Below are 13436 nucleotides of genomic sequence, written 5' to 3'. Positions count from 1 at the left end.
CGCTGACCAGAAGTACACAGGACACATGAGGTTTTAAGATGTTTCTTTAAGAAGAAATTTTAAAATAGTCAATTTTTACTTAAATACTACTTAATGTTTTATATCAGATTTAATAAGTATAAATCCTGTATTAGGAAAAGGGAGAAGAGAGCTTGTAAATGCCGGTCTGGGTGTGAAGATTCCCACCTGTCTGTCTGCAGAGACACCTCAGTCCCATCCAAGGCTTTACCTTTAGACTGGGCTTATGGTAAGCAAAGAGCCTATAGAAATCGTGAGCAGCACCCGTTTGCTGAGCCAGTGAAGAAGCAGGAATCAAAGATTATAAGAGTTTCTGAGCTAAGTCATTATAAATACTGATAAAATTACATTTGGCCTAACATGTACCCTTGCATTCTCCTCAATTAAACTTTCTGCATATAAACAAAGCACACTGGGTCTCGCCTGCTGAAATGAGTACCTTGCATCTTAGTTCACCATATTTCCCGCTAGTGTTTAGGGAAAATCACAGCCTCTGCTGGATGACTGCTTTTATTATTTTTGTAATGTAGTTTTTCTACTGAAAGTTGCAGAGGTCATTGAACATGTTAAAAGATGTACTTCTTAGAGATTTGGATATTAATCATTCACTTTATTTGGTTTCATTTTGTACGAACTCAAAAGGTATCTGTGAGTAACTTTATGGAAGTCAGGAGATGAAGGTGAAGAGAAATGCAACTTGGTTTGAGGTAATGTTTGTAGATTTGATTATCACAGACAACCACACTTGAAGCTGGAAAACTCAACCACTAAAATTGGATTGAAATAGCAGAATCATTTGTCCTGGCTCTTGGGAATCTCTTAAGCATTAAAACCTAATAACAATAAGATGATAAAACAAGAGAGGAGGATGTGCAGGTAACATTAGGTAACCTGTAATTCAGAGCGATCTGAGGAACATGTTGAATTTGGAATGCCATTTTCTGTGATTGGGATGCAGTTAACTGGTTTTTAAAGTGGATGGGAGAAAGGGTTATGATCCATTCACTGGATAAAAAGAAAATTGTGTATGTATCTGAGCATGCAATACCCCACTACATATATTTGCATTTATTTAATAAGTACCTTGCGCCAAGCAGTAAAGGACAAAAGTTGCATTTACAAAGCGCTGTCATCTTAGTGAAATAAAACCAAAATAGGAGAAATAAGGAATGAATTAGCATTGTGATCACCGTAACCCACTGATGCTTTAGTAAGCTGTTGTTAAAGAAATGTTATTACAAGGCTCAGTCTCTTCTTACTTGTAAATTATACAAGAATTAAAAGTGCAAGTTTGAAAAATTGTATTTTGCCAAACAATATTCCTAATGATCACAAAGGGACAGGAACCACATTTAAATAATGGGGGGTATACTGAAAGGAAAACATAAGGACATTAAACATAAGGATAGCTGGAGAGCCCACTGGCTTGCCTCCTGCCCTGCAGCAGATGCTTAGGAGAGAAATCATAGAGTAGGGTTCACCAGAGTATCCTTCCAGCAGGCATCCATCCATGCACAGATACCAATCATCCAAGATCATAAAGGAAATGGAGAAAGAGAAATACCCTTGCTGTATATATAAGAATGGGCCACCTCTGTCTTCTAGACCACTTCAAAGTCAGTTGTGAACATGAGAAAGTCTGCGTCATTCTTGGTTCCTTCCCAGAGTTATAACAACTGAGCCACATCATCATTTTTCGCATATTCGTCCTGACAGCAGCCATGTGAGAACAGCAGGCAAGTTTTACAGTGGAAGCTGAGGCACAGTTGTGCCTTGGCATATGTGACAGGGAAGGTTAAAGGCAGGGATTTAAACCTGAATTTCACAATTTCCAGACTCAAGAACTATTCCCATTATGGTCTTTTCCTGCTTGTGTCAATAACTTCTTTTAATTAATTTAGCCCAGGCACCTAAATAAGGTTACCCATGTATGCCTATTGTATGTGCTTATCTAGTTCATCTTGTTTCACAACTGTAATTTTTTCCTTCACAAAGGAGTCTGCTTTCAATCTTAATTTAGTCCAAGTCATAAAAGCTTTCAGATAAAAATACAAGCTCCCTTCTCCTACAATGCCGGTCTTATTTTTGGCTGCCCTTCTGTTTAGAACAGTGGGCACTTGTAGCATGAGGTCAGAGATATTTTTCTTTAAAATCTCTCGCAGCAGGTGAGTGTTCATAGAACACTTAATTGCAGACATGTGTTTAATAATTCATTTTTCTCGAACCTGCATGCAACTCTTTGGAAAAGCAGCATCCACAAGAACAGGAGGAGCAGTATGATTGCCAGTTTCTGAATTAAAATTTTTGGATGAACTATATTTGATGTGGGTGCTAAATACTGCAAAAGCATCGGGATTCAATTTAATTTTCCTGTTTATTTTAAGAAACCATCTAATGATGGGTCTTTGAAATAAAACAAGTTAATATTTGGGTATATGAAGCATATTTATATTGGCATATATTATGTTTCAGCCACTTGAAATTTTTTGGCTCTTAGAAAATTACAAGGAACCATCTTTTATGTGACTGGTGTGTGCTTAATGTGTAGCAAAATACAATGATCTGTGCTAAATATACATGACCCAGCATCATTTTTCAAGGTTCTGGCTGGTGTTCAAGTCAGGTAATGCAGATCGTATGTTACTTCTCAAAGGCCATGGTTCACATAAAAGACAGCTTGCCAACTTAGAGGGAGGCTACATGTCTGTGCCTTGGCCTTGAAGGAAACTTGGCAAAAGAGACTTTTCTCCCTGAGAAGGTCCTTTGGGTTCACTGAGAAGCCTAAAGACAACACATTTGATGGTGTGACTCTGAACTGCTCTGGTAGAGAAAGGAAATGTTACTACTCTGCTGCAAATGTTTGGTAGGGCAAATTTTAAAATAGATGCTGAGATGGTTTTCTGATTTATAACAATTGTTTCACAACAAGCAAATTATCCAGAATAGCAGAGAAGAGCAATGATTTTATATATAAAATAGGGGTGAGAGAGATGCATCTTCATGGTTGGCTGTCTCTTTGAGGAAGGCTGTGGCAGCAGCTCTCCAACAGACCATAGACTCTGCCTTTGAGGGCTTCAGGTTCCCCTCCCAAACCCATCACAGTTGCTTTTGCTGGGGAGAGCAGACAACAGCCTTACTGATCAGTGTGTACCTAGCTTGTCTGCTTGTACTTCTCTCTGGCTTTCTGTACCTGTGTTCCTGCGGACCTCTTGCAAAGTAACGAAAGGGAGCATTTGTTTTGAAAGCATCACATACCCTAGCTCAGCCCAGGACTCTGCATGAGTTTGCTGCTGTTTTCCAGCGTAGTGAAGTAGACTCGTGTGTGCCTAAATCTCTGCTAGCGTCTCTTCCACATCACGAGGCCCTCCTTGTCAGTCACTTTATAGGATTATCCATGAATCGTGCTTGCTCAGCAAGTGACTTTCAACGCTATCAACTGTAAAAGGAAAGTCCTTTTCTTCTGAAATGTTTTTTGGGTTTTTTTGGTTTTTTTGTTTTTTTTTTTAAAGTCTCTCAGTGGAGAGCATGTCTGAGCAAGTTGTTATTTTTCAGCCCCCAGCCAAATAAGATGAAGCCTGTTTCTTTCTCTTGTAAGAAAATACTTTATTTTTCACGGTCTTCCTTCTCAGAACTGTGTTGTTCCCATAAGCTCTCTAGAATAATTTAGTTTTGAGCAAAGACCAAACAGGGAAAATTTCAGCCAAGAAGGTGAAAGTTTTCCCATTCTCCTGCCTGAAGCTTAGGAGTGAATAGAAATGATGATAGCAGTAATTTCCACTCCCGGTGTAGTGGGAACTTGGTTCTGAAGTGAAGAGCAAGAATTAGTTTAGAGGGTGAGGACTGAATGTGCTCCAGGGATCTGACACTGAGCAGAGAGGCCAGGGAGAGAGAGGCTGGACTTGTTTGGGCTTGGAGCTATCAAATGACAAATACACCAGTCTGGAGGAGTTACCCCACACGGTGGAGTAAACGAAAGGTGGGCGTGATGGACACCCAGCCCTCCGGCACCTCTCCCTGCTGTCACCCAAGACTTGCGCAAGAGGTTCTCTCTCAGGCTGATACTTCACAGATTTGTCTTTGGAATACAATCACTCTTTTTTTCTTTTTTAAAGTTTCAATAAAACATCTTCAGCTTTGCTTGGTCCTTGGGTCATCAGAGAAAAAGCCAGGATTTCACTGTGAAAGACATTCCAGTTCCTTGTATTTATTTGTAGTTTGTTTGAACAACAGACAGTTAACTTCAAGCTTGGCATGTGCATAATCTTCTGTGGAGATTCTGGTCATTTTGAATTTAAGAGGGGGAAAATGAGAAGGACTAGGTTACTGGTTAAATATTGTATTTTCAGTACATCCTTATTTTTTTTCTGGTTGTGTTTCTAGGGCTACCCTAAGAATGCAAACACTCAAAACAGGTTAAAAAAGACTGCTTGAACCATCACCTGGCCCTGTCCCTAGTGGGTGTTACTGCTGCCCTTTGGAGGTAGCTAGTGATGTGTCCCACAGCAGCCTCTTCCGGGCAGTAGAGTTAAAGAGATGGTGGTTGGGGGGGAGGTATGGAGGTAGTCTAGTCCACTTAACATGCATTTTCCACAGACACCAAGATTTTCATGGATGATCTGTCACACTTCTGTTAGCTCTCACTGAGATAAGTTTTGGGATTTGCTGTAACAGTTAGCAATCAGTATAAAAATATGTATGCCTATGCCTGACTCTGTTCTCCTGGGGCCAGGACTCAGGATTTTAGGTTTGCTTAATTAGTACTTTTCCTTCCATTTCAGAACTTTAGGGCATACAAATGTTTAAAATGGCTTTGTAGAAATACCCTTTCCCAGACTGTGTGAGAATTTGGTTTATGTACAGGTATACTTTTTGTGATCCGTCTTGGTGGATTTAGATGGTTCCAGAAATCAGTGTTGCTCAATTAAATGTGCAGAGGAAAAAGATTCATTACAACAATGTAAACTCAAGCTGAACAAGGTGGCAGGTTTTTAGGTCTTACTGCCGGTGAACATTCAGTTTTCTTTTGTTCTGGTTTTTAATAGTATTGATTTTTTTAAAATGTACAAAAGTAAAGTCAGTCCTCAGTGTACGAGCTGCGGAGTAGGTGTACAGCGAGAGATATAATTGCATTGTATTCTTCAAGGACAAAAGTTTTCAGATTCTGCTGTATTTGTCATTTGAAAAATTTACACTATTTTACTAAGATCACAGAGTAAATAACAGAAAATCAAAAGAACAAATCAACTGCCGAAATGCAATACAAGACATCAGCTCAGCACACTGCGTAGCAAAACAGTCAATCACACTGCAATCAATAGCAGCCTGAACAGTAAATTAACATTTCACTGGGATAGATGAGAGGTGAATAAACACAGATATATGTAAATACAAACTAAGTAGAAATAGACATGATTATAGATGAGTAAATATGTGAAATCAGCATCAGTTAAGCAAGCACACTTAATAATTGCTTGCTGTTTATGTCAGGACAACGTGCCAAAGACTGCAGACAGCAGCCATCATGTCTTAAAAGGTGTTTTCTGGGTTTTGAGCTATTTTCTTTGCGCAGTCCTGGGGCTCCCTTCGCCAAGGATGGCGAAATTCAGTACGCCTGTGTGTGGTGCGTTTCTGTGGTCAGATCTGTGATACTCCTTCACAGAAGCTTCTTGACGACAGAGCATGGGTATCCACTTCTGCGTGGACAGTGCTGACCTTGGTGGATCCACCATCTGCAAAGGCCTTTTGGAAATAAAGCCGCGCAAGCAGCAGCAGTAGAGGTCCAGGCCTGCAGCTTAGTGTCTCGGCTGTCACCTCCAGATCACCTGGGTTCAGGGTTGGCCCTGGTGCCTGTGGTCTGTGTCAGCGGTTGCTGGGCTCCCTGGCACGCAACCACAGTCCCTGTTGAGCATCCGATGTTGCCAGTTTTGAAGGGGTCTGCTGTCCTGACGCCTCAGGGGTGGCGTGCCACCAGCCCCGCTCTGCTAAGCGTGTCCTTAGCTGGTGGTTCCTTCTCCACGTGGTGCCAACTGGTCTGACCTTGTCCTTCGGTCTAAAGCTGTGGTGGGTTGACCTTGGCTGCAGGGCAATACCTGCTCCACCGTGGTCTCTCCAGGGGCTGCAGGGGAGTCTCTGCTCGGGCACCTGGAGCTCCTCCTCCCGCTCTGACCTGAGTGCTCACAGGGCTGTTTCTCACACTTTTACCTCACTCCTCACGGCCGTGAGGCGTTTTGCCCCTTCTTAAACCTGGTGTCATGGCGCAGGCTCTGTGGTGAGCTTGACTGTGCCCTGCTGTGGGGCTGTTGTGGAACTGGCTGTGGATGGAGCAGCCCTGACATCTCTTCACAGAGACACCACCACCACCCCCCGCCACCACCTTGGCACCTACAGCCCACGCAGACAGTGGTGTTCCGCGTGTGAAGCAAGAAGCATCCTGGGCCCTCAGCACTCTCCCTGGTCTGGTCCCCCCATGCTGGAGTAGGGCAGAGCCTGGCCTGGCCTGGGAGGGGGAGGGGTCTGCATAAGCATTTAGCGTGGGCTAAACCAGAAGGTGAAACTGGGATTAAGGAGGGTCCCGCAGCTTTAGCAGAGCCTTCAGAGATTGCTGTTTAAGGGTGAAGTTGCACTCCACAGCAGGTGCCCCCTTGCAGCTGCCGAGGGAGAGGCGCCATCTTCCAGTCCCCCCCCCCGAGCCCCATCTGATCCTGCCCTGAGGCACCGTGCTCCCTACCCAGCTTGGAAGAGAAGTGGGGGGGAGCGGCTTTCTGCCATGTTGGGGGCCTGAATCTGCTCCACAGAGGCTCTGGTGACCCTGGAGCTGCTTGTAGGGGTTTGGGCACTGGTGGCTGGAGGCGAGGGGAACGAGGAGCAGAGCAAGGCCCACTGCCCTCTTCAGTAGCTGCAAGTAGCCGGGCCGGCTCAGCTGTGGCTTGAAACTGCACCCTTAGTGTTTTAATCTCTTATATGTTAGGAAGATGCATTTAAAGATTGTCGTCTTCTGGGGTCGCTGAATCTGTATCCCTTCTAGATTGGGGAAACTCAGCCCTCAGTTCATGAAAAGCTTAGTGTTTAAACCACCTGGGCTTACAGATGTCGTCCCCCTCTCACTCAGGGACATACTCGTGGACGTGTCCAGAGTGTGAAGATGCGTAACCCCCGCCAGCTCTGCTGGGGACGTTGGTTCGGTGTCCTGGGGTTGAACAGGTCTCTTCTCTCACTCCTTTCTACATCCCATCAGCTGTGTCTGCCCTGTTTATAGCTCAGGTTCATCTTTGAGGTGGTCGATCAGAATTGCATTTGAAACGTGGCCTTAGTGCGACCTGTGCACTGAATGACATCATGGGTGGTCTCTGTTAACTCCCTCTATGGAGTTAAATGTTTTAGTGCTTTACAGGGATACAACATCATCAATCGCTTCTCACTTGGACAAAGCGGTTTTTCAAAATGACCCTCAGATGACACATACTGTAAAATTCTCTTTTACAGTGAGTACAGAAGAAAAATACAAACATTCAACCTGGATGCCTAGTTTTATCCATGCAAGTCTGTCATGTAAATCTGGAAGACACAACTGTATTTTCATAAAACTTCTTTTATTGTTTATTAAAATGTTACATGATTTTTTTTCTTTCATTTTTGCTGAGTCTTTCAGGCCTGAATGTCACTTTGGTTTCTTTGCCGACTTTCACTTTTAGTGATTAGTTTCTTACCAAGCACAGGCCAGCCTGTGCAGGTTTCCAGATGCTTATAGACTGTAGGATTTTCATGTCGATCCACATCTAAAATGAAATTAAAGGTTGTTATTTGTGTACTTAAGACTGTATCTATTAGTTCTGACAAATGTCTTAACAGCTTTCAGGAAAACTAATGTCAATGTATGGTACATTTTGTAGGTTTGGTGTGTCAGCTGTTCTGTAATTTCCAGTGCTATGACCATGTTATAAACCTGCAAAAATCCATTTATTAAAAAAATAAACCATAAAAATGGTTCCAAATTGTCATATACCTGATTGAATGCCCAGGGGGCTGGGGAGAGCCCTCTATTGCCCTCATTTACAGGCAAGCCAGATGGACTTTATTCATTTCAGAAAAAAAAGGTACTCAAGCAGAAACTGTGCTTGTCATGTTGCAGTCTGCGCTTGAGTATGTGTGGCCAAGGCCATTCAACCTGGATTTGTAGCAGGAGCACCAATTATCTTATAATTTAGATTAACATGACACATTCCTTGCTTATCTGACATTGTGTCCTCATGGGGGTGATTTGGTTATTTTTCCAGGCAAGCCAACGTTTATGAAAGCTCCTGAAGATCAGATTGGGATTTCTGGAGGAGTGGCCTCTTTTGTGTGTCAGGCAACAGGAGAGCCCAAACCTCGTATCACATGGATGAAGAAGGGGAAGAAAGTCAGTTCTCAGCGGTTTGAGGTAATTACAAAAAGCAAAAATAAAAATTCGGTAATCAATCCGATGTTTGCAGGTCTTAATTACACAATAGTCATCACTGCAACCCGGGTACCTCGGCATAACTACAATACAGAGTCTAGAGCTGTAGTAAGTTTCCTTCCCTGCAGCAACGCAATCTGTAGAGCAGGTGGTGTCCTTTGAGCATGATGCTGGAAGCACGCACGTAGGGCATTCTTCTTCAGATGGGAGACTGGGGCTTACACCAAATTGGATGGCAGGTGATAGTTGGATCTAGCAGTAATTTTCTGTTTTCATTGTGAAAATTGATAAAGCATCTCCTTGGCCTGCTATCCCCAGTGAAATTAAAAAGTGGGATGCCAAAACACAACTGGAAGGCTTTCTAAGTGATGGCTACTGCCATCCCTCCCACAAATGCATTTGGAAGGGGAATGGCGAAGTCGTCTTGAAGGGTGAATTGACTTCCATGTGAACTAAAGTCTGAGAGAAAGTAAGAGGGAGGAGCAGGTATCAGAAATGCTTTTGAAAAAGGGTCCAATTTGGTTCATATTTTAAATAGCAAATACATTTTCACAGACTTCCTCTGCCTTTTTCTCCACTTTCCTGTTTTGGAGTTGGGCTCTCTTCTCTAAAACTGCCCTTGGTAATGTGACCCTTCTACCATTCTGCTGCCTCTCCTCTAATCCCCTGTCTTTGATGTTTTTGCTTTTCTGACTGGAGCACAAGATGACTTTGCTGCCCAGAATGGATTGATTCAAGTCACCAATTTTAATCATGATTTTGTATGTGAGCAGAAAACCTTGATTGAAGTAATCAATTTTAATCTTGTTTTACATTGTTATTTTTCCCTAATAAAGGTTAAGTTTTGTGTATAGTAACCATTTAAACATTCTAATTTGAAAGTAGATATAACCTTTATAGTGAATTTGGTACTTATTGTGGCTGACCGGAGGGCTATGGCATATTATATGCATTTATATGAGCAATTTCATACCTTTATTCACATCAGTTGTGATACACAGTTGAGGCATTTTTATCGTGTTAGGAGATAGTGAATAATATCTTTCTTTTTTTACTAGATAACTATTAATTTTACCTCATTACTAAGCTAGTCTTTATTTGGAGGAAAATTGGAATTCAGTTTTAATGAAAAAATCAGTAGACAAGTCTGATGTACACATGCTGAGTTATTACACAAAAGAGGTGTCCATCATTAGCAAACGAACAGCATTTCTGGTCAGTGTCTGTCAGGTCCTTAGTAGTTGTAGCTCCCTTCCTCTCACATAGAGCGTTTGTTCAAAGGATAGTGAGGGCAAAAGAGCTTTTCTGCTGTTTCATCTCTTAGCGTTTTAGTCCTTATCACTGAAGTGAATTAATCTCTGCATCTGACTTTGTCTTGTTTTAAAATTTGGCAGTAGCCCTATCCTGTGTAAAGGTTATAGAAAGTTTAGCATTTTGTCACAGTTTCATATTTAATTTAAAATTGAGTGTTCAAAAAAAATATTTTAATTCCTTAAAATGTACTATGGTGATCACGTTTCTCCGTCCTGTCTGCTTGACCCCAAATTAGGGGTTTTTGCAAGCTGTTGCCATTACTTAGAACAGAAGGGCTATTCCTTCCAGCGTGAGGAATAACAGATTTTTGGTGGTCTTTGTTACCTTTTGATTTCTTCCTGTTTTTCCTGTCACTACAGAGTGTTTGGATGCACATTATTTTTCTCCTTCCTGTTTTCACTCATTTGGTCTTCATGCTGTGAGAAGCACTCCTAACAGGGCTCTTGAAAATAGGGTAAAAGTTTTGCATGGGGGTAGTGCAGGTGCTCGGCTGACATACATGTGTCTGGAACAAAGTATAGCTTGGTCTCTTCATCTCCCCCTGCAGTTCCCAAGTGACAGGAGGGGGGCTTGCGGCTTTTCCTCATGCTGTCACCATCTGCAGTAGAGTTAATATTTCCAACTTTTGCTGTGCTCAGTAATAGGAGAAGGATGAGTTTGGCACTAACAGTGGCCTAAGGCTGTGCCTTCACAGCCTTGCCATTAAAGAATAGCTTGTATTAATCCAGCTGCAAACGAACACATGCCTCTTTCTTCCCTGTAGAAGTTAGAGTAATGCATGTTACAGCTGAGCAGGGTGGATGGAAAGGCAATGATTTATTAAGGACTTAATTTATTATGCTGGGGAAGGAATCGTAATTACATCATTGTTGATTATGCCAGAGTTGCAAAGTACCCGATGCTGAAGGACATTAAAACCCCTCACTTTCTGCTGGAGTTAGCACGCACTGTAGATGCTCAAGGTTTTATTCTAGTTTTGTTACTATTTTCCTGGTGATCCCACAGGAGTATATCATTCTGCTCTTCCATCAAGGTGAAAGTTGGCTCTAAATTGCTATCAGTGTGATTAGTAAAACCATTAGTGCAAATACGGCTCAGATGTTTTAAATCATCAGATCCACATCTTTATTACCAGGTTGATAATTTGTCAACCTTAATTGATTCATAAAGAACCTCATTGGATCTTCATTTGCTCTGGCCTCCTCAAAGGACAAATATGTTCTTGACTGAAACTTTTGCATTTCTGGGCTTGGAATGCTTGACTAATTGCATGGTATTTTATAGCTTACAGGGCTTGTTTTGGGTTTTGGTTTTTAAGCCCTGGATTGTTTTGACTTTCGGTTTTTGTTGCAGAAGGTATCAGTAAAGAAGTGCTTTCTTTTAATTGTTAAAGGTTATTGAGTTTGATGATGGATCAGGATCAGTTCTGCGGATACAGCCCCTGCGTGTTCATCGAGATGAAGCTATCTATGAGTGCACAGCAACCAATAGTGTTGGGGAGATAAACACAAGTGCCAAATTAACAGTGTTAGAAGGTAAGTGGGAAGTTTTTTCATGTCTTAGGTGGCAGAAAACATGGCTTTGGCTTTGGTAGCTGCATGTTGGTGTGGTGCTTTTAAATGACATGCTGATGCTCTAGGTTGGTTTGGAAAAAGCTGTGTTCTTCCTGTACCATTTGCTATAATTTCTCCTAGTGATAGAACCTAATATTTTTGAGATAATCATGAACAGATTGCAGATTCTGAACTTTCTTTAAAGTGTTTTAGTTGTATTGTCTGATTGAGGTGTGTCGTTTCTAACTTGGAGGGCTAGCTGAAGAGACATTTGTATACTTTTCTCATCTGTTCGCTTTGATACGTTACCAGTCTTCAGGGTATCTAAGAATTGTATCTGACGGTCAGAAACTTAATCTCTGTTGCTGCACCTTCTTGATTAAATCGGCACAGTTCTTGAATAGATTTTCAGGTTACTCTTCATATTTTGAGTTTGATGTGGAATTTAGTGGGGTTTACTTTTCACTGTAGTCACAACTTGTTATTCTGTTTTTCCTGGTAAAGAATAGATTTTGATCCTTGTCTGCTACATGAGCAGGTTTTACTTTGCTTGCTATGTTGTTTCTTCTAAATGGAATGTTTTGTGAAGGAACAGTGTATTAGATATAAAAAGGCTTGTGATCAGTTGATGATTTTTTTATATTAGATTGTCAAAATTATTGTTTGCTCTTAAGGAAATGTGGGGTTTTGTTAGCACATCAATGTGTTGTAGTATTTATTTATATGTAGGATTTTGTAAATGTACTGAGATGTTACAAATCCGGGGCATTTGTCTGAATGGATTTTTTTTTTTTTTTTTTTTTTTTTTTTTAACTTGCATTTACTAAGACAAGCGGGAAAAGGCTTAGGCAAATTGCTTGGTGTATATGGATTGATGTAGAAACTTTTCAGTAAATAAAAAACTAGACTGGAAAGCGTTTATTGTTGTATGATTTTGAACCAGCGGAGACTGGTTATCCCAATGGTGAGTGTGCCACCCATACATGACAAGTTACCTATTGTCCCTTGTTCTCCCATCCCCATTTATAGTGTAGAGGTAATCATATTTTCCTCTCTGCTCTGTGACAAAGAATACATTAAACAACTGTAATGTGCTCAGACACTGTGGTGATGGGAATCATAGAAATCATTCAATACTTGATGTGATTGTGTCTCTTGTTTCTGGAGGTGGGGCATCGTAAAGGATCAGCTTGCTCTTCAGTAGTAGTATTATTAAGAATAGGATAACAGGTGCTATAGACATGAAGATTATTGGGGTAAAAAAGCAGATCTTTTTTGTTACTTCTTGCCTGTGCAGCCATGTATGTGAGTGCATAAAGCTCAGTGGAGCTCCTTCAGCAGTTTACGTGCAGATCTACATTTAAATCGTTCTTGCAACTGGATTTTTGTGATACTAGATACTTGAATACCCAACTGTTCCACGCGCATTCCTGTTTCCTTTGGTTGCAGTTGCCTTTATGTATCTTAGATATGTATGCACATGCACACACACACTAATAATTTATTTGCTCTGTGTTAAATGTTCAGGGGCCCACAGAGACATGCATTGCATAAAGGAGCACAACAGTATTTCTCAGCTCCATGGTGCTCCTGCTGATTTCCTGATGAGGTAAAACTTGCAGACCACCACATAAATAGGGAATCTTAGGAAACACCAGAGATGGGAAAAGACATGTATGCACACTATTTAAGAGTTACAGAAGCAAAGTCATTACCAGTCAGGCACAGAGCCTGCTTTTCTGTTTGGAAACTTCCTTTAATCGGGAGTAATGCTAGTTTAACATGACCCCATAAGGTCAAAAACGATCTGCAGGCTGGGGGGCTGCGTTTTCCTCTCTAACTGAAGAGTATCAACCCCTTGCCAGGCACTCTCGTAATGGGCAAAATTAAGAAATATTTGCTATATAACAGTTTGTATGTGCTGATACATACAGAGTTGTGAGCTTGATTACAGAGAATGAAGAGCTACATGCGTGTCTTATGTTGTCTTGACTGACGAAGATGAGCTCTGTTATGATGTATCTCTATTTAAGAAAAAATCCAAGATGTTCTGTGAACAGGTCTGGTTTTTTTGCAGCCATTCTATCTTATTGTTCTGTGTTATCTGCCTTAGA

At 41.4% G+C, this 13436-nt stretch overlaps 1 protein-coding gene across 1 annotated transcript in view; it reads left to right on the top strand.

Moving 5' to 3' along the window:
- Positions 1–13436, top strand: part of PTPRF (protein tyrosine phosphatase receptor type F) — a 253455-nt gene that overhangs the window by 45224 nt on the left and 194795 nt on the right. Inside the window, exons 2-3 of the mRNA XM_075711100.1 lie at positions 8292–8437; positions 11163–11304. Of these exons, the coding sequence (XP_075567215.1) occupies positions 8292–8437; positions 11163–11304 (288 nt within the window). The remainder of the gene's footprint in view (positions 1–8291; positions 8438–11162; positions 11305–13436) is intronic.

Source organism: Pelecanus crispus, chromosome 5 (assembly GCF_030463565.1).
Source record: "Pelecanus crispus isolate bPelCri1 chromosome 5, bPelCri1.pri, whole genome shotgun sequence".
Classification (NCBI taxonomy): Eukaryota; Metazoa; Chordata; class Aves; order Pelecaniformes; family Pelecanidae; genus Pelecanus; species Pelecanus crispus.
Note: the sequence above shows the minus strand (reverse complement) of the source record. Positions and strands in the feature narration are given on the sequence as shown.